The following is a 24,541-nucleotide window of genomic DNA, read 5'->3' as shown; positions in this document are numbered from 1 at the left end:
CTGAGGCAAACCTCAGGAGTGTCACTAGTTTCATTATTGGCTATCCATCTTATCCAGGATACAAAATAATGCTCAGAATTAGAATAGGATACACAAGCAAAACTACATGTTGACTGTCATCTTTTCTATCTCACTGTTTTGATCCTTTGTAACCCAAAAAGTTGGTCAACTCATAATGTTTTATCCTCTAGCAAATAGCAGGAAGTAGCCTAGCCTGCATAATTTGACAGAAGAGGAAAAATTTGCACTTTTGCCCCTTTCCAGAAACGATCCTTGAGAAACCCAAGGAAAGAATGAACTCATGGGAAGGATATGCTTGCCCTTTGAAGAAATGCTTCATATTTGTTTCTTTCCCTCCTGACATCACTAATTGCGACAAGCTGCTCGGAAGACGCAATGGTAAATCAAAACCTTCCTCTTTGCTTGGCAACCGGCTCAAACATTCCACGTCGGCCACTTGATGAGCCAAAATCTCCACCTACCCAGACCTGACCCAGCTTCAGCCCTGACCTCCCCAGAGCAGCCTGTCTCCTGGCTAGAGATCCTCTCAATGAAGCCTGCATTGCATGTCAGAACAGTCTGAGACAGAAGGATCCAAGGCCAGAAACATTCACAAGCAACAACAAAATAGACAACATGACACGCTCATGTAGACAAACCCCATGAATTGATTATCATGTCAAACAGCACTTATGAGGGACTGATCTCAAGACCTCACAGCAGAAGAATGCAGACACGAGATCTGTGCAGGAGGGAGTGTGGTTAAGAACTAAAGCAAGGGGAAACTGTGAATGCTCAATGTTCAGAAATGAATATGGTGAAGCGAGGACATATAAGGACACAAAGCAAGAAACAGGGCAGTTATTGAGAAGAAGTACAGGAATGAGATATGCATATAATGCAAAAAGTAAGGACATACAGCTGTAACTATGCTAAGTTAATCATTTTAGGAGAATACAAGGCCATATCCATATGTCACAGACAATGACAGTGTGACAGTGAGGTTTTGGCTTAACCCATCACTGAGTCTGCTATTGAACCAGGTCAAAAAAGCATCATCCACAGTAAAACCACTGGGACAAACACATGCATGTGTAGAGGTGTTAATTCAAGTAGACTATATTTTTTTGTGCTTATAGCCTAATTTTTATTATAGTCCTAACACTTGCCCCACCTTGCCTCAATAATGAAGCTCTTAAAGGCCTACCTACTGTAGACCTCTTCATACATTATAACAGAAGATGAATCACTGAGTGGGGAATAATGGATTGGGATGTAACAAAAATAAACTTAGCCTAATTTTTGAACATCTATTGTGCCAGAAGAGACGTCATCCCATTGAATGACACCAGTGTTTCCCACAGGTTGTCAGTTTACTTCGGCATTATCGAGAGAGGAGGGGTTATTGACGACTTGTTATTGACGTTTCATTTAACAAGCTCAGTATCTCATTTTTTCAGGCACTAAAGTCTCTCAATCTAGTAAGCTAATGGCATTGCAACGTTAGCTGACTGCACAACTTCCATGTCATTATCAAGGCTACGTTTCAAACTGTCCCTCCATTCAGTTTTTGTCAGCACAAACACATCGTGACTCGAAGGAGCACAGATGCGCTGCGTCATAGATACATGCAATTAAGTACGGTCATTGTAGTTTACTAACACGCTTTCAGTGCTTCACATTATTATTAATTATTAAATGAAGTGAATGTTTGAAAACAGCATCATCGACAACCGCACCCAAAATTAATCAAAGATAAAAATAATATTTTGATGGGCCAAAATGATGAGTGGATAATTCGATTTACACTTTGTAATGACATTTTTAAATTGTTTACATTCTAGCAAGCCAATGCCATTGCTATAAAGAGTTTGTGTCTCAGAAATAAACATAATTCTGTACAGTCACACTTTGTTGTCATTGAACTTTTATTTATCACCCCATATCGTGTATCGAATCGCATCATGAGATAAGCATATCGATAAGATAGATAAGCATACCCTATTTTATACATACAACTTCCACATGAGGCAGCACTTTCTGCAGGTCTTACAAACTGTGCCTTTTAACACTGCACACTCCAAGAACTCAATGGGCATTGTAGAGCCATTTGTTAGGTAATGTTGCCCTCTAAAGAGTTGACCAGGAGAAAAAAGATTAGACAATGCCTATAATATAGGCCCCCGAGACCTCTGCTTTATCTTTGTGAGGCCCATAACTCTGTCTCAATCAGTTAGAAACAGGAGAGGCCAAGTACCCCGTTGTGGTGAATTGCCTGCTTTATGGCATCTCTTTATCGTAGGGAATATTTGTGCAGTGTGAAGAAGACATTAGTCCCTACACCAACTCTAATCTACCCCCTTCCTTCCTAGCATTGTAACTTGTGAGGGTGTGAGGCTGTTTCAGTCAGCTAATTCATGGTGGAGACAAACACAGGCTGACAGGCCTTTCAAAGGGGCAGGCTGGGCTCTTTCACATGTCACTCTGTCCTCTTCAAGACCCTTTTCTCCTTGCTCCCCCCATAGCAATGTGTCTGTGCCCTTCTCATCCAAGTCGCATTTGATTAAAGATCAGTGCTTAAAAGAAAAAAAAAAAAAAACAAAATCAATAGTGTTGACATACAAAGCGTCAGGATAGGTTGCAACCTCTCAACAGAGTGCACTGTAAGTACGCTGTAGGACTTGTGAAGGACGATGTCTGCCATTGTTTACCAAAGCAACACAAACATTCCTGCAGCATCCTGCCTTGTTGTGTGGGACTTGTTATTGTTGGTTGTGGGGGTTTAAGGTATTCAACTATCTGCAACACAAAGCTATGGACCCAGAGTTGGCCAGTAACATTGTTTTTCCATGCAGATAGACAATGTATAAGAAAACGCACACAATTTTGCAACAGAATAAGCAATTTTGCAACACAAGGCTTTATGTCACAGGCTGTCATTGAAGGCAGAGAAGGCTACAAAGGGTGATGGTCTAAGAGTAGCAAACCAGACATTTTTCTACCTGCCATGTGAATGAGATGATCTAATTTGGAGGTTTTCTTGTTAGGGGTTCAGTCACGATGGGAGTCTTTCTCAATTAGAGCACAAGTGTATGACATCCCTGACATGTTGATGCTAATAGAGAGTCCACTGCAATCGTCATCACTTCACAGTAGTGTTGAAACTTTCACTGGGGTAGAAATGTTATCCAAGTCCGAGATCGCTTGCTCATCAAGTGTAGCCTAAACCTCCTGTACTTATGTAGATGGCTGAGTTTTCCAGGCTCAGAAAACATTTTCTTGTCTCGGAGGATGACAGCCATGAAATTTTTAGACTATAACTGTGTAACAGTATTAGCCAGATAACACGAAAAGAAAATTGCATCTAGGCTTCTCCTCTTTCAGAACAAGTGGTATTTTATGGTTGGCCTAGTATCCGTTTAATTGATTTCATCAGTAAATCATTCACAGCATCCGGTAAAACCTACAGTGAAGCCGAACAAAGACAGCATGGACAGACTTCCTTTCATCACTAGATAGCCTAACTCTCCGTACAAATCTCTGTGATAATAAAAGCTTAACCTAACATTTGCCTCATGTCTTCAACATTGATTGACATTTGCTTGAGTTTCTTTCACTGCAGCTGCTTCTGTAGGTTTCCATCCCTACTGGCAAAACACTACCAACCAACCATATCCCACACAACTGTGCTCTGTAACAGTTGGGTGGAAAGCAGAGAAATATTATTTTCCTCACACCAGTCTCCCTAACAATGCTCAAGTGTATACCCAGCAGTGAACCATGCCTACGGACACACACACGGCTATGGACAGATGAGGCTCAAGAGCACTGTATACTATCTGAACTAACAAGGGGTTGGGCACTTGGTTTTTTCCCCATATTCACACAACACTCTCTTTAGAAGAATACAGTAATTTCCTGACAAAAAACCAAGCTCAATTTTCATTCATTCAAACAGAAATAGATCAGGCCCTTTGGGGAGTAGGTGGGGCTTTGCAGAGAGAAAGGCTCCTCTACTAATCACAGACTCAAGTGCCCTTGACTTGGTCTAAATGGGCTACTGTACTTTCATTAGGCTAATCTTTCAGAGTGGAAACATAGTTTCCCACATGCCACAGAGACCCTGGAGGGAATGAGATTGTTTTCCTTTAAAATAATTCCCATGATTGTCCCATTTTAGATTTCTTGTACAACATTAGCCTGTATCAGCTAACAACCAGCTAACAACAACATGTCCTCATTTTACAAGTGATCTACATGATGACAGAGACTGTCACATATGTAGGCTATGAACAGGACTAGTATTATCTGGGAACGTCCAGTGATATGTAATAATTGCAAAGACCTATGACCATGCAAGTCTGTCATGTCTGCAATTTGTTGCAGTTTGAAGTTTAAACATGAGCCATGTTAGCTCCCAAATTCCTAGGCGCTATGACATTAAACAACTCAGAAGCTACTGAATTTGACATTTGATAATTTGAGATTTCTTCAAGGCCAATAACAACAACTTCAATTTTGTGCCGTTTAGTTTGGGAAATTTTGGTTACATCCAGTCCTTGATATCAGCTAAACAATCATGTAATACTCTTAACTGCCACCTTAACTTGTATTGTTTGGTGTAACTGAGAGATACAGCTGAGAAGAGTGGTGGGTGGTATAAAACAATACATTGGTAAAATCTTTGCTAAACTTTTAAGTTGCCCATTGCAGATGAGCCAGAAAAGCTGAAGGTGAAAAATCTTGGGTGGCCATGCGAATGTACTTACGTTCTACAGACTTAACATCAAGCAGTTTTGCACAATTGCTGAAAATACACTTTGCGAGTAGCACCCTTGAGATACGTTTGTTTAGGTAAGGGGAGACACAAAGCTTGAGTGAAGTGAAAGCGAAGTGAGTGCACCTCCTTATCTCCGACCAAACGAAAGCCAATAAAACAAAGATGAAGAGATTGTCTAAAACAGTTTGAGGAGCAACAAACTAAGCTAATTTGTGCACTGTGCAGGCATGCTTACCATATGGGGTGTGTAAAGCAGTTTGCACTACATGCCCTACATACTACATGCTTGTGTTGTAGGTTAGTGGGGCTAAACAAAGTTACTTTTTTGTAGTTCAACTATAGAACGATCAACTTATTGTGTAATACATAATTATTATAGCAACCTTAAATGGAGACCAATGGTACAGGATTAATTGTCCCAATTAATGTAACAAAAGTACAGACAAAATTAAATATTTTCAAGAAGACTACATGTTTCACTGTGGGCCTTTGTCCTTCAGATATTTTAAGTTCAGGAAAGCTGGTCTCATCAATTCGTGACACTGTTAAATAGATGGAAGTAAATGTCTGACTTCTTCAAAGGCCTCTGTTTGCTAAAGTATGCTTTTTTCTATGCTTGAGATGCTATGTTACTCGAGCAAAACTGATCATTTCTGACTTGATCATTGTTGTCTTATCATTGCATTCCCGCAGATCTCAAAGCAATCACTAGGGCATTTCTCATCTAAATCTAGCAGACTTTAAGTGCTCAAAAGGTAGCCATTATAGCCACAAATATTTAAATTTATTATGACTAGGCTAGGCCAAGTCTAACTATATTTCCTTTTTAGTGGCTCCTTATCTCATCTGAAATTAAATATTTATATAGTTGTAGGCCTATACTGCAGTACCCAGGCTATTTAACAATGGAGTCTCTTGCTGCTGTTCTCAAACAATCTGCATCACTGCACATGTCAGCAATCACCACTTCACAACTGAGGAGGAAGTAAAGCAGCACAACAAAAACATGCCTCTGAACTGTGTGTACTCCGGTGGTCAATAAAAGCAGCAGTTTGGTCAGTGTGGCATTTTACCAGCATTATCCTGGTCAGAGGGAGTTCACTTTCCCGGCACTCCCACTTTTCCCGGCGCCTACTCTCACCCTGTTCCTGCAGAAGATTAGAGCAGTATTCTTGATTCATGGTTACCACCCACTTTGAACAGTGAGAACAAGGAGAATTAGGTGCTTAAGTGTAGCTGTCATTTGGGACACGCAGTAAGAAGTCAAAGCTGTCTAGGCCAGCACATGTCCAGGGTGACCTCACAGGAAGACACAGCGAAGTGCAACATTTCCTCTGTATTCATTTAGCAGTGGTGCGCCACCACATCAAAGAAATGACTACCACTGCTAGAGAATATGTGAAAATAAAATTAGCGTTGGAATTTTGTCTTACCGTCATCTAAAACTAAAAGTAGTCCAAATGTTTTAGAAGTAATGATTTTATTAAGCTTAAAAACATTTTAGCACTATAACCTCAACTTGAAACATAACATAGGTTAGACCCAGACAGCGACAGATATGGGACAAAACTAGAATTATCCCCCCAAACACCACAGCTGCATGAAATTAGAGAGGAAACACTGCAAGTGTGTAGGTATTTGACAACCTGCCAGGCCAAACCCTTAGCCCACTCCTCTACTTGCAGGCTTGCATTATACTCCCTTCCTGCCCATACACCCCGTCTCTGAACTTTATTTACAGGAAAATATCACCAAATACCAGCTTTGAAAAATGTTACATCTATGGCCCAGGGAAGTTAGGTCTCTAGCGGTGATAACTACTGTCTCTGATGGCCAGAAATGAGAAGAGTTTGCCCCACCCCACATCTGTGATGTCAAAACAATACACAACTCCACAGAGATTCAATGTGAAAAAAGACAGAAAAGGTCAGTAAGACAGTATCCAAGTATATTTTTCTGGGCCTCAGGTTACATTGTCTGGTTTGGAACAGATAGTGTTCCCATAATATGAAGCTCACTTGGATGTAAAAGACAAACATTTTGAGTCCATAAAGTCAGTCTCCCATTTACTGTCAGTGGAACAACTCCAGGGTGTAAGTGTACCTTAAATTGCCTTCCCCTTTAAGAGGCAATGCAATCCATGCAATATTGTAACATTATTTTTAAGCTCTAAATAGACCTGGCCACTTGTTTTGTTATGATCCCTTTCACAATCCAAGTAGAGGCAAAAAATAGCAACCACAGTGAACTGACGATCATGTTTGTCCCCTGTGTGAAAGAACAGCGTGGCTGTTGACAAGGAGGGACAGATATGTTATACCTTCCTTTATTAACATACTAACAAAAACTGCAGTTTGTGTTACTTGTAAGGTCTATATTCAAAGAAGGGAATGTATTCAGCTTTGTCCATCACAGTCTGGCTGAAAATGAAGGGAGAAATTATGTCAGAGATTGAAATTGGAGAGTGGAAACTTTAGCACAGGGGAGTAATGTGGACATGGGAGGTGTAGCTGGAATGGCAGAGGGGGAATACGGAATAATTTGGCTGAATCCCAGCTGGGATAGGGTTGTGCAAAATCCTATTAAAGCCATCGCTGCAGTATATCTGCAGCAAGTGGCAGGGTCACTCTGCAAGCCAACTCAGCCAGGCAACTCCAAGTTAGGGGACAAATCTTTCTTTGCCTGGGTTTTGGTGTCTGATGTAATCTGACACATACTGGGGGGTGGGGGTCGGGTTCGGGGAACTGAAGCTTGGGAGAGGTTGGAGGTTTTAGCCCAAGCCTTGTGGTATTGAAGTAGTAATGAAGTAGTAAAACCTCTGTTCCCACTTCAACAGTGCCAGCCTAAAGAGTGTTAACTCAGAATAGCAATGGTAAAGTACTATGTTATCAAAATAATAGAGCAATGTATTACAGCAGCTTGCGTGGCCAGAAATTAAGTCAGACTACCTGAATTTCAATGTTTACAAACTTTATCATTCCTGTCTTTCTGGTTAGCAAAGCCTTGACCAGGTCCCATCAATACATTTTAATGGGGTTATGGGTGAACTCTCCCTACAATACACAGCACAGTATAGAATCTTTATGGATGGCATTCAAGTTCAGTACTTGAAGTTTCAAAGAAAAAAATATAACCAACCCAATGACTAATATTAGAAATCAGTAATTCATATGTTTAAAATTTTACAGTATAATTGACATTCTATCTAGCTTTGGCACTAATGTTTATACTGTGGTGGAAAATCACTGCTTAAAGGCTAATATTTGCCAATAATATTGATACATCAATACATCAGTTGGGCACTATTAAAGCCTATAGGCCATTACAACCTGTATAACTGTGTCCTTGCTAGCCATGTGACAGATTCCTGTTAAAAGCTTCCAGAGATACGCACAACTACAAAGATAGATAAGCAAGCAATACAAACAGACCAGGCTTTGTTTAATGCCCTTAGTGACGGGGACTGGATTTCTACATTTTTGTGGTCATGTTGAGTTTTGTTTCATAAACATAGTAGGTATGAGTCAAGAGGGACATACAAGGCAGGATCAATTCACTGAGAACTACAGCACAGATCAAAACCAAGGTTCGAATATAGTGCAGTGAACTCATAACATTTTTATATTTTACAACAAACGGTGTATAATATTTTACAGCTGTGCTATCAGTTGAACTCTCATCCCCAGAAAATTATCCTGGGTACTTTTCACAGTCAACATTTTCTTCTTTTCCCATTTAATTCTCAAGCAGCATATTTGCATATCACAGGTTTGGAGACTGGATAAACACTGTGTACCAAACCAGGATGTTGGTGGGTGTCATATAGAGTGTATGCTACCAAATGTTGGATTGCCTTTGCACCCAGACTGGACACAGAGAACGAATGTGAGGACCATGTTGCGGGTGTGGAAAAAGGATGGGGAGATAAACAAAGATTACCTTCCACCAAATCTGGAGCAAAAGCAGATTTCACTATTCCCTGTGTGATATCAATAAATCAGACTACTGATAGCTTAACAAACTTACTGGCCACAGCCAGGATTTACCGATTTTTGGCTGGTGGCTGTTAATAATTTCCCACATGGGTGGTGTAGGGGTGTGTGTGCATACAACTGACTACCTACGAGCTCATCCCAAACATCATGAACACCTGTCAGTTGAATAAGTGAAACAGATAAGACTGAGTGGTGAAAAGCAGCCACACCTGTTTCCCATAACCCTGGAGCTCCTCTCCTAGGGGATTCTGCTGACTGTGCACATCCTGCCCTGTACCACTCTCCAATACTCACTGTGGAACCACCGTCTATCCACAGTGACCCTTACATCAGTCACATACTGCGATCTGCTCTTTCAGGGGAAAAACCCTGAATCCTGAAAACAGCAGTCAAAATAAAAGTTTAAAAGCTTTCTCTGTTCATTCACAGTTGGCAATTAACCATGAAAATATCTGGAGGCCATTTATACCACCCAGTTCCTATGACTCAAACACTCCAAGTTATGATTGAAACAGTCGATTTCCATCTAAGCAAGATATAGTCAGGAGACAGCCATAGATAATTACTAGCTGACGTGCAGTGCTAATGTTAGAAAAACAAAACCAAAAATAATAATAATACAAAACTGTAATTGCAATACAATTTACCTTTATAGAGAATAACCATAAGCTTGACATGCTCAATGTGGCCAGAAAAAGCATGATGATGATGCTGCTGATGCTTGCAACTCCAATTTTGGCGATTTTCACATTGTCACTTAAATGGAGGTTCAAACAGTCCTTTGTGAGCTAAGTAGAGTTCATAACCCACGGGACAATGAAACCCATTGAAAACACATACTATAATTTAAAAGCCGCAATAGACTCAAAGTGAAAATGTTTTCTTATATTTTGAAAAGTTAACAATTTGGAGATACAAGGTTTTCATCCAACAGCAGCAATGTGTATCATTTATTGTCTCCCATCAAGCACTTTTCAACTGCTTTGTTATGTTGATTTGAAGCACTACTGAAATTTCTATTTGACCAGTCAGATAGATTGCTCAGCTGAAACTACCCATTGTATAATACAATTTCAGTTAGATCTTGCTAAACACAGACACACACACCCCAAAACAAACAAACAAAAAAGGGTACAACAGGCTAGACAATATCAATAGCAAGTGCATTAGATTCTGGCATAGTCTAGTACTGGCAGGCCTGAATGGACCAGTCACTGATGCTGATTCCTATCTGAAAGCACTGGATTGAAAGTGATCTACAAATGCTTTGTCACAGACATTGTAGTCTTTTTTATTAATCCCAGTTAGAGCCATGTCCTGGGGTATGCCAAGGCTGGAGGTCACTCCTCTACATTCACTAATGGACCACCGGGGAGCGGCTTGCCCTACAGAGCCTCCGACAGTCACATCTGTCAGGGGAAGACGAGGCTAAGGGTGGAGGGTGGAGTCAACAGAGCCTCAGCGGCCACAGCCTGCTCCCGGATCCCCACACACAGCCGCCATGTCCCACAATAAAGCAAAACACTCATCTGCTGATGGCCCTCCTTCAAAAAAAGACCCTTTTAATGTGATTAGGAGTTTTCAGTCTGCTGCCTCACAACTGAGATTTAAGATCAAATAAAAGGATCAGATGGATGCAACAGCTGCGAGCCACAGATGTGCATCCAAACACTACAACTGGCTTTTAAAGCCCTCTCTTGCATGGCATTCCAGTAGCAAATAATCATAATGGATAATTAGCACCAGCCATCAGCCAAATTTTGGCATATTTTGTTAGTGACTCATAAATCTGTCTACTGCAGCCACTAACTTAACCAAAAATGATTATGAAATGATGAAAGTATCTGGTGAATTTTAAAATTCACTTCCCACTGTGATGGTGGATGGAAAAGTCAGTTTCTTATTTGCAATCAAGTGGCGGGCTGGCACATAGCTTAGTTTATGTTTACACTTATAGTTTACTCTGACATTATATGACTCAAGACAAAAACTGAAAATTTTATAATTGAAATATTCTTCAATCAGGAAAAATACATTTTTCTATGTTCAAGCTGACAATGACATGGAATTACCCATACACCTGTTCCTAAACCAGAGGCGAACATGTCCGATAAATTGTCCTGACGTGATCTGTTGTCATGCTGTGACAAAGCTGTAGCTAGTTGGATTAAACTAGGGATGACAGACCTACTTTACTTTTCCCCTGCATTTCTCTGCCAATTAATAATCACTGACATACCAGAACCTCCATTAGGCACAAACTTGCTCAGTCAGTGCATTTCTTTTTTTTTTTCAAATCTATTTCTGTTTTTAGTCTGTAATTTAGGTGGCTCCATTACTACATTATTTATTTAGATTGCGAATCATGCAGCCCCAAGAGAAGAAACCACGAAACTACGGTCTTCAATTATAGACCTCACAGCCTGTAGCCACGCCTTGAAACGATCCCCTCCTCACAACCCGTCTGCACTACAGGGATTCTGAAAATGACACAGCCAAGGAAATACACATCAGATCTATTCTTGTCAAAAATCCCCCCGCATACTGGGAGACAGAGAGGATTTGTACTCTGCTGAAAATAAAGATACACTAGGTCTAGGTCAAGGATAGGCAACCATGTGCCATGGGGTGCCGAGAGTCTGCAGGTTTTCATTCCAACCAAAGACTTCACCAGCTGATTTCGCTGATTGGCATAGCTTCAACCAGAGAGGAGGAATCACCTGGTGAAGTGTTTGGTTGGAATGAAAACCTGCATACACTTGGCCCTCCATGGCACATGGTTGCCCAGCCCTGTGTAGGCTAATCAACTTTGTTTACAACAATACAATGTTTATCACTTCTGTCTTGATTTATGACCCCACATTTTGTGGTTACAGACAGAAAAAGTATGGTATGCATGGGGAGTGTGTGTATGAGCGTGTGTAAGCAAGACAGATATCACACTGGTGGCAGCAACTTATTTGCTTTGTATACATCTATGTTTGGCCATTGTTTTCTCCTAGCAGACCGGACATGTAGCGTGTCCTGGCTCAAAATTGGGGTACAGCAAAGCTCCCCCCCCCCCGCGCACTATTTGGGACAGTGAGACTGGAAGGTGCTCTGGCATGTGGCCCAACTGCAGGTCAATACTTCCAGACTCTGCGGCTGCAGTGCCTTTCCTCTCTCAGTCACTGAAATATGTCTTCATTTCCCCTGCCACCCCACACACCCCTAACTAGAAGAGGCTACGCTGCCTCTCCTCCCCCTGGCGTGCTCCGCTTCTCTCCCCCATATCATATAACGTTATCCGCTACATCCCAACACTTGGCAAACTTTTCATACAGGAGCTCCTCTTTGCTTCCCATAATTCAGTGATACCCTGAATACTCTTTCCATCGTTTTTATTTTCGTACGCCACGATTCAGTGCTGCTAGTCAGTGAATTTCGGGTCATTTGAGTTGGAGACCGGCCGGTATTTCCACTTAACCACTTGGGTAATGTTAAGTCACGATGTGAAATAGAGGAAGTATTACAAAATTTGCACATTGCTAGCCACTCACTCAAGTCAATGCGGCGCTAAGTTAAATATCTCATGTCCCGGGAAGGGTCAGTCCGGCTGGAAATCACATTTAGTTAGCTTGAGTATAATTAGCAGTGGTTGAGTAGGGTGTAACATTGGCTAGCGTTAGTAACGGTGGAGAATTCAAAAAGGAAAGGAAAAAAACGGACAACTATCTCACTAAGGTTTGCTAACAGCGTATTGACACGATCAGCTAGGTTCGTCGGCTTAATTAGCTATGGATAACAGTCCACAGAAACAAAAAACGTTAGCTTAGATGGTAGAATGGCTTAGAGCTAGCTAGCTATGAACAAAACACAGCCCACTTCAACACAGCAGGGATAGCCAGGTTTAGCGGTCTGTATCGGTGACTAACGGTAGACACTGCGGACCATTCAGCCTTAACTTTTTTCATTAGCATGAAAACTACTATGAAAATCAAAAGAGAGACGAATAACTCACAGGTAAATCCGTATATGACGAGAAGCAATGTTATAAGTCGCAGTCCCTTTGGTGGCAAAGTAGTCTTGAGTGGCAATCTTTTCTCCATGATTCCCTGTGCGCTTTGGCACTTTGGCTCCGTGCTTCTCGCTCCGAGTCTCTGGCGCTCTCAGGGAACTGTTCTCCATAGCAACCCGTCCGCGTGGGCTGTACCACTTCTGCAGGACAACAAACAAAACACACACACACACACACACACACACACACACACACACACACACACACACACATTGATATTTGATTTAGTTTGTGCTTCAGTCACAGCGCTTTTGAGTTTTTTTTATTTTACTTAGTGCTATAATGGTAGCTGCAGAAGAAGTAGTAGCAACAACAGTAACAGTAACAGTAGTAGCAGTAGTAACATTAGTAGTAGTTATTATAGATCAGGGCTAGGCAACCATGTGCCATGTTGTGCCAAGAGTATGAATGGTATGTACGGTTTTCATTCGAGCCAAAGACTTCACCAGCTGATTTTACTGATTGGCACACCTTCAACCAGAGAGGGGGAACATTTGCCTAGCCCAGTTAATATAATACTTACATGGTAATAGTAATAGAGCAGGGGTTCACAAATGTTTTCATATCAAACATTGCCAAAATGGATTCACTTTTGCCTCTGGACCTGATGAGATTTTGACCTAAAGTAGATTTAGCTAAGAAGGGGACAGCTGTTCATTTAGTGGGGAAATGAAAGTGAGGATAGTGAAACCCATGCTTAAAAATAGTGATCTTTATGCATTCTCTCATTGTGCTAACTTCTAGAGCATGAAATAATGGTGAAGTTTTGCTGGGGACCACCTGGAATCGTCACAGGGACCCCTGGTGGTCCCAGGATCACACTTTGGGAACCAGTGGTATAGGGCATTACATGCACACTGAAATGCAGCATAAAGCATTTAAGCTACAACTCAAAATGTACCTTTACATTTTAGGCGTTTAGCTGATGGTCTTATCCAGAGCAGCTTACAGGGACTGGACAGGTAGAGGTTCAGTGTCTTGATTCAGGACACTTCAACAGGACCCATGGCTCTTGTGGGGATCAGACCTGCAACCTTTTGGTTACACGACTGTCTCTCTAACCACGGGGCCACCCTGACCCACAGGTCAGCTTTTCATATGCAACAAATCAAGTCAAATCTGATCTAAATGTTATTTTTACCTTCAAACGTTTTGAAGATTCATAGACTCCCATTCATTTGTAGCAGAAAAGGTTTAACTCAAAAAGTACAACTGGCATTTAATCAAACAAACAAAATACCACTTTGTGTTCCTGTCTTAAAATCTCTTTTTGAGTTTTCATTTCACTTTAAAATTTAGACCCCAAACTTTTTTCAGTAGTTTTAGGTTTATGTATGGGTTATTTGCTGCCTCATTGACTGCAACAATATTCATAACATGCTGATTGTGTCTCCTAAAGACGACTCAGATATGGAAATATTCAACTTTTTGAGCCTATTGAGACAAAACTCAAAGTCATCTTGACAGCAAACAGTGTATTTGTTTTGCATTGTGTGTCTGTAACATTTATGTCTGTCATTGATGCTGCTTTTCTTGGCCAGGTCCGTCTTATTAAAGATATCTTGTACCTGAATGAGTTAAATAATGGTTGAATAAAAATAAATCAAATACTTAGTTAGAGATAATTATGGGTCAAAGAAAATGAATGGCCACCTACGGGAGATACTGACATTTGTGTATACCACTGGCCTAATTTTAACTACAGACAGTACATTTATATGTTAAAATGAACAAACTAAGATCACTTTTATCATCAGTGATTGTTGTATAGGAGATTGTTGAGGTACTTCTTTTGTTGACAATGTGTAACTATGTTTTGAAAGTCCTGTTGCCTATTATTTAGTAGTCTAAAAAAAAAACAAGGAAATGAATGTGAAAGTATAATATAAACCTCACGAGTTCAACTACTGGAGAAAAAAAGCAGTCACATGCCACTGAAGCACTCCACCTACTTGTGATTCGGGAAAAAGTGAAGTACGTTCTCACAGGCATTACAACAGAAACATTGCAATTACTTTGTCCTTGAATGATGTGGTAACTAAACGCCCAGGACATTTTCTTGCATTGTTACATTTGTTTGCGATAATTACAGCTCCTTTAGTCTCAAGCATTCGGTAGTTCAGCATTGTCTGCAGCAAGGTGTTATTATCATGCACTGTAGCTTGAATTGATAAAAAAAACTTGCTCCTTCAGTAGTTTCAAGCAGATAATGATGTTTATTCACCTAACATTAGCAGAAACTCCCTTTTCAATGTGGTTCCCTTACGTCTAGCTACCCATTTCACTCTGCAGTGACACCTTCTTAGCCTCTATTAGTTTCTAAGTCTTCATCAGGGGACACTGACCCTGCAGGGGGGCCTCCACCTCCTGCAAAATTTAACCCGGTCCCTCAACGACAGCGCCACAACTCAGCTTCACTGTGATTAAAGCATGACCCATGATGTGTCCCCACACTATACCCCCTGCCTTTATACCCTCCGGTGGTTTATTTATATCCTCAAAGCGTTATAAATCCCCAGGTGAAAGTGCTGCCCTTTTCACCAATCAATCACCCCTCACTGGGCCACTTTGCATGTACCAGTGAAGTCGGTGCAGTGACGAGACTCATGAGGGTATATTTATGAGACGATAAATCAAATCTCATTTTATTTCCATGAAGCATTCGATGTGTTAATGATAGCGCCAATTTGGGTGAAATAGGTTCAGTTTGGGCTTATTCCACAGCGTCGGTGTAACTGCTGCGTAAATGTTCAATTTTGGCTGTAGTTTAGTTTCGACTCTTAATACAGAATCCCCTCAGTAGAACTAAATAGTTTATGAGCATTTATGGCCCATGACCTTTGTAATTGCAGTTGCCTCATTGAGGGTTTACGCTGCAAAATATTTTCTCTGAGACTGCTATTACGTTTCCAGCCTGGCAGGAGAGGCTGCACTGGCACCAGCTCTCCTGTGAGCAGAGAGGGTGCACATCCACACACACACACACACACACACACATCCACACACACACACACACACACACACACACACACACGGCCTGTCTGGGGCGTTTGGTTTTACAGTCTGTGAAAACAGCCTTTGTTAAACACAGCATTCCTCACCAGTCACATTGGTGAGCCAGTCCTTGCACACCTCAACCCCCCCTCCTCTCTCTCTCTTCTCCTCTCTCTCTCTATCCACACTCATCCCCTGCCAAGGCTTGACCATCTAGAGCCAGGAGAGGTCATCTCACTGCTGACGCTACACACTCGTGTTTACAGCTCCGGAGAGGTCTTCTCCATAATGAGCTCGCTCCGAAATGACCCTCTACAGCGCAAACTGACCTTTACAGGGCATATGTGAAGACAATTAAGCTGGCGTGCTTTTTACCTCACATATTGAGGTTACTAATGGCTCAGGTTTCTGCTTCGTGTACGTTTGGCAATAGATTTAGCAGGTTAGGTGTATATTTTTAAAGGGTAGTCTGTCCTCTTCAAGTATTTCATCCGTTTTTTGGAATATACCGGGAAGATGAGCATTGGAGCAGGAGGAGAGGGTGACAGAAATGACTGAGTTGGAGTTCAAACAAACTGCACAAACTGATTGAGAAACAAAAGGCCACAGGTAGCATAATTAATGGCTTTCTGCTCTGAGCTGTCTGACCAGATGTTTATATCCAAAAACACCCAAAAGAGAACTCGGGGCCCCCAGCAGAATCTAATCAATCAGACTCATAGACCCTAAACAAAATAGCATGGGTCAAGTCTGATGAGATAACACTGTTGGAAGAAAATGTAACTTAATATAAAATATAAAATAGTGTCTGCAACAGATAAACTTAACAAGCCAGACTTTTCAGTGGACTGTATGTGAAATTGGAATTGCTATAAATGCAACTGTAACAACAGCATTAAGCTTTGTTGTAATGGATTTTGATCGCCATCTGCTGGTTTGCAGTTTACAAAGCAAGGCAGGCAGGCATGGGGGAATAGGGAAGTCTTTGGTCCGAGGCCTCAGCAGGATCATTTTGTTGTTTGCTGTCTGGTTGACTTTCTAAATCGTGTGTCTATTGCTCTGTGAAATGGCAGTATTGAACAAAAATTCCTTTTGGTCCAAAGTGAAAAGAAGCTGCAAGTTGTGAAGTCCTTGAAACATGCAAATGAGCTCACAGTCTGCCTTCATCTCATTTGCAAGTTAGACCACCTGTCCTCCCTACACATCCTTAGCCTGAAACTGAATCTGAGACTTTTTTTTTTTTTTTTTTTTTTTTTTTACTTCTGGATAGTTTTCCTAACCCACTTGTTGCATGCAAAATTATGCAATTATGAAAACATTCCTTTTATTGTTGCATTTCAGAAAAAAGTCCCATAAAAGTGTCACGACTCAACCAGTTTTTCATGGTTGACAAAGACGTAATGACAAGATGTAGGGAGCCTTGTTTTCTGTTTTGTCACAGTGTGGCAGTGGTGACGTTGTAGATTAAGTGATGACAGGAGGAAAGAGAAATAGCCTAAAAGCTCTATCGGAGAGACTAAAGGCATGGACAATTTGCAGTGAAGATAAGGTGTTGAGTGAAAAGAGAGATGCAAACACCAAGTAAAGGAACACTACAAAAAAAAAAAAAAGATGTTCTCAGGGGAATATCTGAGCAGGAATCATTGGAAAATTAATTCATTTGCAACTAGGAATCTGTGTGGAAGACTTGTTCACACCAACAACATAAATTACTTCTCAATAGCAGGCGACAAATCCGCCACTTCCATTTCATTAATTGAATAGAACAAAGAATGTGCTATTCAATATGCTGAGTCTACAAAGGGACAAACGACTCTGGTCTCTTTTATCAGAGTAGTTCTCAAGAGGAACACAGTGGCAGAGCTTTTCACAGCGTTGGCACACACACACTTCTCAGGTAAAACATATTCTCTCACCCACAATTAAAAGGAGAGAAAAATACATTTTCTGCCACATGCTGCTTTCACACAAATCACTCATCCTTGGGCAATTATTTGGGGACAGAGAAAACATGGACTGTCCTTTATTTTCACTAATGGTTAAACAGCTTTCAGTAATGTAGGTAAACTGAATTGCACAGGGTTAGGGTTAGGGTAAAAATCAAGGCCCCAGCAAAATATATTTTCAGTCAAATTCACTCAGCTAAGTTATGTTTTCTGATGTTAATGCAAATAGTCAAAACAAAGAATGCCAAACAGTAGTTTTATGAAAAAGTGTCTTTATTACAACCAAACATAACCACAAAATATAACAAAAAATAAAGATAAATTGTAATCCAATGGTGGCCAAGCCCACAACGATACAATACACATTGGAGATTCAAGACAATCATCATCTTCCACACTCCAGAACCAGTTGACATTCATTAAATCAAATAAATAGTTTTAAATAATCAAACATTTATAAGAAAGTGAAGAATTACAAACAAGTCTGTTTGCAAATTTGTTTAATTCACTTTTTCAATCTTGCAGTTTCTTTGCGTTTGTGTAGAGATGCAAGTACATAAAAATGAACTCAACAAAATTAAATATCCAACATTCCCCTCATACCAAAATGCACAACCAATTACACTCAACTTCAAGAGCATTTATCACATAATCTGTTTAGAGTGAGACATGGTAAATCACCAAGGTAAATATATTATAGACTGAAAAAGAAGGAGAACACCATAGGGATAATAAAAAGTTGCTGAGAGCTCAAAGCTGTTGAATATGGTTGTTGTGACAACGGTTTGCTGGGTATTTCTCTTAGTCTTCTCGTAGATACGCCTCATGCACCTCATGCTCCTCGCTGTTCTTCTCTAGGAAGGAGGTGTACTCTGCCATCCTTTGGATCTCTTCCACTTTAGTCTCGGCCAACTTCTTATCGGCATCCGTTGACAGTTTGCGTGCCTCGTCCACCTGGGACTTGGCCACCTGAATGTTGGTCCTCACGGTGATGGATGCCTGCTCGGCTCCTGGGAACACACAGAGGCAAGCACACCTTGAGCCACACGGCTGGGAAAGGGCAAGAGTTGACACAACAACCCTAACTCAAGTGCGGACATTAGGTGAGGACATTAAGCAGGTGCTCCTGTCCATCGTCTCCAGTTTGTTCTACGCCATCACCTCATTTCAAAGCCCTACTGACTGGCAGCTACTGATCCGTACACTGTCCAAAGTGTAACACTGACAGAACATGAATAGGAAGAGGCACAAACAAAAATCTACAAAGCGTTGAGCAGATGATATACCGCTACACAACAAATACTATAGGCACGTCACTGTCTCTCAGTATTGACTGTATTCGTCACTGTTATGGGAAGCCTGGGAACACCCGGCTCAACACTTCAACAATTCTATCCTTCATAGGCAATTTGAAGTTGGGGTTCAGCTCTTCCTTTGATTCATATGGCCACTCAGACATTGTGTTTTACACACCTGAGATGTACGCTGCCTCGGCTGCCATTTCACACAGGTTGACAGCATTGACCCAGGTCGACTCGAAGCGCTTGCATTCATCTAGTTTGTCATCAAGCTGTCAGAACAGAGAGACAGAAAAACCTCAATCACAGTCCACAAACATCTCATGACTACTTTGCAAAGCATTTATAGGGTCTTGTTTCAAGTCTGCTGTCATATCTGTCACCAATGAGTGAAAAGCTGACAGTAAATGAACGTGTTTAAGCAGAAAAACTGAAGGGTACGTTCAGGTTTCTTAAAACAACATTTATCCAGTGAGGAAAACACAAACTAACCTCTGCACGCTGGCCAATGATCACCTGCCAAATCGAATCCTCCTCTGCTGGGGTCAGTTTTCCCAGTGAGGCCAGATACCGTCTCTGGAGAGCAATGAGTGTGTGCACAGCCTGTGAGCAAACAGATGGAGGAAAAACACAGTCAGTGGCATTCAAACTCAAAAACAGTACAGCGCAACTGGGTTTAACTGTTAACTTCAACGTTTTTTTTATGTCTGCATGAAATCATGGCATATGTGCACTTTTCAGAGCCATTATCTTCAGTATGAAATGACATTGTTTGGATGCAGAAAAAATGCTTGATGAGTGTGTAAAGTCTATGTCCAATTCATTATAAAATGAGAAGCTCTATAAAGTGTTTATTGCTCAGAATGCTCACATAACAGAAACAGGTTGGGTTCTCTGTTTTCAGTTATTCATTGGCAGTTGTTACTCACAAATACAGATTTAACTACCCCAAATCATAGAATAACATGTGGATCCTATCTTAACTTCACTTTAAAAAAAAAACAGGGATGGATGAAATAGTTTGGATCATGCAAATCTACAGTAGTCTGGTTCCTTTCATCATAAAAACACAAAACCAATCATGCACCACCATCTGACTAGTAAGCTGAAATAATGTAGCTGCAAATTAATGTGGATGTGCCTCGTCACACTAATTTCTTGGTACCGTTTTCCTCCAAATGATGAATAAATCCCCCACAATTTTATAGCATTAATCTGGCAATCCTAATATCTGGGAAGAAGGTTTAATACAAGATCAAAAACTTACTTTTGAATACTCTGTAGTGGCATCTATTAGGGCCAAGGTGGTCTGGGAGAGGAAAGTGCTTGTACTGTCTGTGACCATTGAGGCTGCTCTTCTGATCAGGGAGTCATGAGAGAGGTTTTCCGCTTTCTGCATGCAGAGACAGAGAGAAAGAGAAAGAGAAAGAAAAACAATTGTGTTAACTTATGCTTGATTCTAGTTTCTTCCATGTTGGGACAATCTGAAGCATAAGAATAAGTTAAGTGTTTCTCATACTGGATGAACATATTATTAGTGCAGCTGTATTTGCCTGGCACAAGCATCATATTATTTCTGGTAGGTGAGTGACCCACCTGTGTGAATGGGACAGCACACAGCGCGCCGCCGACGCTCAAAGACGCTATACTTGTGTGCACGATATCTGTCCATCTGCCCAACCTCCGGACCGTAGGCTTTCTGTAGCTGAAGAGGACGCTGGCAGAACTCCTATAGAAAAACCAGGACAGATTAAAAAACACATTATTACACGGTTATGACAGGTGTAATCCAGCGACTTCAGCTCAAAGTTTAGCAGCGCTGTCACGACTTGCAACGTCACGATTCAACTTTACAGGCAAAACAACAGCCAAAGCTAAAGGTGACGTTAGGGAGGTCAAACCTGAATCTGCGGTCTCGAAAACTTATTTTTAAGTAAACGGTACAGCCACTCTTTCTTTTAACTCTGTCTCACACTTTTATGTGATTGTCTATAATCTAGAAAAATGTAAAAGCGTATTTCAGGTCAAGAAAAAATAAGAATTTCGCTGCTAAACTTCTAGCTAACTTCCTGTTATCGTTATTTGCAGTTGCACTCCCAACCGAAACATTCTTATTTTTGAACATTAAAGTCAATTGCAGCGTTTGATTTTTAAGATACGATTTATTGAATAGTATGTGTTTAAATCCCATACACGCTTTTGTCAGTGTAACGTTAACTATTATAAACAAACCTACCTTAGGAAACTGAGGCAGGCTGTCCCCCTCCTGAGCGCGGCCATGTTGGTCCGCAGCAGTAAAATGTCCGTCCGACTCTGCAGAAGTCCCCCGGCGGCACGGCTGGCACACGCTGAACATTGACGGGCAGCTTGCATTTTGCCAGTTAAATTATATATGCCGATAACGTCTTTACACTTGCAGAATATATTTGATATTATCTACGGCAACAGAAACTTGCCGTTGATTGTTTTAATGTAGGTTTTCTTTCCTCTTGTTTGAGCTAATAGCGATCTGTCGCCCTCTAGTGGTGAAATCAGCAGAATGATCTTGTTCTCTCCGTTTCAGCCTTGCAGTCTGCTGAACAACTGCAGCCTGCCAGGTCCCCCGGGTATTTATAAAGCCCGGGCCCCCTTTCATTACGTAAAATGCATTGATCTGTTTACTTTGACCTGAAATGTGCGCACTTGGCATGACCGAAAGAGGCCCACGGAGATAGTCATTATGTACAGATGCAGACACTGATATCTTGGTAGTTAGGCCTACAGTCTCTCTCTCTCTCCCTCCCTCCCTCCCTGTGTGTGTGTGTGTGTGTGTGTGTGTGTGTGTGTGAGGGAGGACCAGTTTGAGTTCAGGACATAAAACATTTTAGAGAAATGAGGACAATTTTGAATTGTCCTTAATTTGAAAAATGTTTTGAGGGAATGAACGTAGTCAGCGGATCATCCTCACAAGCAGTCATGCATTTTTACATTTTACATCATAAGCATTCAGCGGACACTCTCTCAGAGCGTCTTACATCGGATACAACAGCTTCAATTCCTTTAGGTCACCATAATTATAAGCAGCTGAAAATACGGTGTGCAAATGTCGGAGCCTGTAGTGCCTTTACAATCTCCCTGTGACCATAGAATGATCATGAAAGAGTGAAATGCTAGGAAAAGAAATAGCATAAGTGAGAGAAGGATTTTTTTAAGGGTAATTAGAGTGAGTAGAAAGGGGATAACATCCAGTGGGAAGAGGGTGATGTGAGGTGATGGGAGGTAGGCCTATTTCCTGGAGTTTTCAGCCTGTGATGGAAGATATGGAGTGACTGCTGATCTGACTGACTGGAGAGGGAAGTGCATGTGTTTAGTGGCCACAGTAATAGTTGCCTTGATGCAACCAACTCAACACTGAGAGGAACTTGATTCAAGACTCATTTACCCAAACTCACTATACTCACCAGTCGTGTGTCAGAGAGAAACACTGGGGTCTCATCCATGTGGACACCCTTTAGACAATCAATTTTAACCCTGGGAAAAAGCTGCAACATCTTACATTTCAGTTAAGAATTGCCATCATTAGAGAGCAGTCAGGCATGCATACAGTTTGAACTGAAAAGTACAACTCTTCTGTTACTTTTTAAGTTTCAAAAATATGTATTAATATCATGCAGCAAAGATTATGTGTCACCATGTCTTCAATGGCCGCCCTTAACTATATGTGACGCGTTCTATCATTTTCAGTCGGAAGTCGCAACGGCATTTGTGGATAAACGGGATTTTATGAGAAAAGATCGATTTTGGGCTGTTTTGGGGTTTCATCAGATTTTAATAAAATAAAGCCTTTCATTCTGTGTAAAGATTATTGTGAAATTCAAACGCTAAATATAGTTTTGAAGCTTATAAAGGTAGGGTGACAAGCAGAACTACTAGCTTAGTTTGTCAACAAAGCTCGCATTCCTCATGTTGCCAGGTTCACGGTTTTTAATGTACTTGGAAATGTTATAAATACTGTAGGACTTAAAACGCTGTTTATAAAGTTTGTCAGGGTTGTATTGTGGAGTTTTGTTATTGGTTTGTTATTTTGGACTAGTTTCGTTGATCATTGGGCTGTTTATGGGTTGGGTTTAATTGGCACTGGGAGGGTTTTGTCGCTAAGAACCTGGCAACACTTCTCCCCGTCCCTCTCTCCCTTACTATGTGTCCCTTAAAATTATGAATGAACATCTGCATAGTAACAGGTTGACCATCGTTCACTTTATTGTCTAATCAAAATTATTGTTTCATCCTCGGGAAAACGTAGTTGTCAGGCATCTCAACCTCTGTGTGTGTGTGTGTGTGTGTGTGTGTGTGTACGTGCACACATGCATATCTGCTTGAGAGAGAGAGAGTGTGTGTGTGTGTGTGTGTGTGTGTGTGTGCACGTGTCTGTGTATGTATGGGCACTCAAGACTGCAAATGTAATGTTAGTATGTTATGTTATGTTATGTTTGAATGATTTCTTTATTTGAATAAATGTCTCAGAATTGACTTCAAACTTTGAGGCCCTTTTTCTCAAAAACATAGTTTGGAAACAGTCAAGACATCAAGGGGTGCATCTCACTCAATCTTTGGAGTACAAAGATAATTTTGATATCACCAGAAAGCTTAAATTCTCCTCTTTCCAACAGTGTATTAAACTCAAAATGGTTTGAGGGGTCAATGTGACTGGAAATGATAGAGCACCTGTGTACACAAGTTGTTTTCATTAATTGCTTTTATTAGATTTTAAGTATTTTGATGTAAATGTCACATTGCCTTTATGTTTGAGAGTGCTTTTGGGTTTTAAAACTTTTAGACCAAAGAATTACCTAATAATTAACTTTTTCTAATTAACTTTTTGTGACAGAGATGTTCACTGGCTCACAAGCAACGATTATTAGCATCATTAGTGCCATTAGCCCAACAGATCTCATGTGAGTTATGAAGAGGGAACCAGTGTTTTCTACTGCATATCCCACGTTGAGCAATTAGTTTGATTGCGAACACATGTTTATAGAAAGATATTAGATCAATTCAAGATGTATAACCACCAGGCAGATCATCTTCTGGGACTCATTAGAACCTCTTATCATCACACTCTACTTTTAACCTCATTAGCTGATATTAAAGAGCAAATAGTCTATACTACTTATTCCCAGCTTACCTGTGCCACCATGAGTTGCAGTTGTTTTTGAGAACAAACAAGAAACAAACCTCATTAAGCCAGATATGGTCAAAAACTTATCGTGAGGTTTCACACATATTTTGCATGGCACTGAAACTGCCTCAGAGGTAGACAGTACAACTCAATCAGTGGCAAAAGTATTGGGACAGTGAGAGTTGTATTTTTTAGTGTAAACACACTAATCTGTGTGAAGTAAAAGCACAAACTATTTTGCTTGCATGGTAGAAAAAAATCTTTTGTTTTCACTCCCTAAATTTCAGGTGGGCCAATGTTTACCAGGCTGTTG

General features: G+C 40.8%; 2 protein-coding genes across 2 annotated transcripts in view; both read right to left on the bottom strand.

Moving 5' to 3' along the window:
- Nucleotides 1–12,892, bottom strand: part of nectin3a (nectin cell adhesion molecule 3a) — a 29,196-nt gene extending 16,304 nt beyond the window's left edge. Inside the window, exon 1 of the mRNA XM_071925356.2 lies at nt 12,776–12,892. Within this exon, the coding sequence (XP_071781457.1) occupies nt 12,776–12,863 (88 nt within the window). The 5' untranslated portion in view covers nt 12,864–12,892. The remainder of the gene's footprint in view (nt 1–12,775) is intronic.
- A 5,132-nt stretch (nt 12,893–18,024) lies between these two features.
- diabloa (diablo, IAP-binding mitochondrial protein a) lies at nt 18,025–21,516 on the bottom strand. Its single transcript, XM_071925357.2, has 6 exons — nt 21,307–21,516; nt 20,667–20,799; nt 20,338–20,463; nt 19,563–19,673; nt 19,246–19,342; nt 18,025–18,782 (listed from the first exon to the last, which is right to left on the bottom strand). Exons 1-6 carry the CDS (start codon nt 21,441–21,443, stop codon nt 18,574–18,576), a joined length of 813 nt encoding a protein of 270 aa, XP_071781458.1. The 5' UTR covers nt 21,444–21,516; the 3' UTR covers nt 18,025–18,573.
- Between the last annotated feature and the right edge of the window lie 3,025 nt (nt 21,517–24,541).

This window comes from Centroberyx gerrardi, chromosome 6 (assembly GCF_048128805.1).
Source record: "Centroberyx gerrardi isolate f3 chromosome 6, fCenGer3.hap1.cur.20231027, whole genome shotgun sequence".
Taxonomy (NCBI): Eukaryota; Metazoa; Chordata; class Actinopteri; order Beryciformes; family Berycidae; genus Centroberyx; species Centroberyx gerrardi.
The sequence above is the reverse complement of the archived record's forward strand: the minus strand, read 5'-3'. Positions and strand labels throughout refer to the sequence as shown.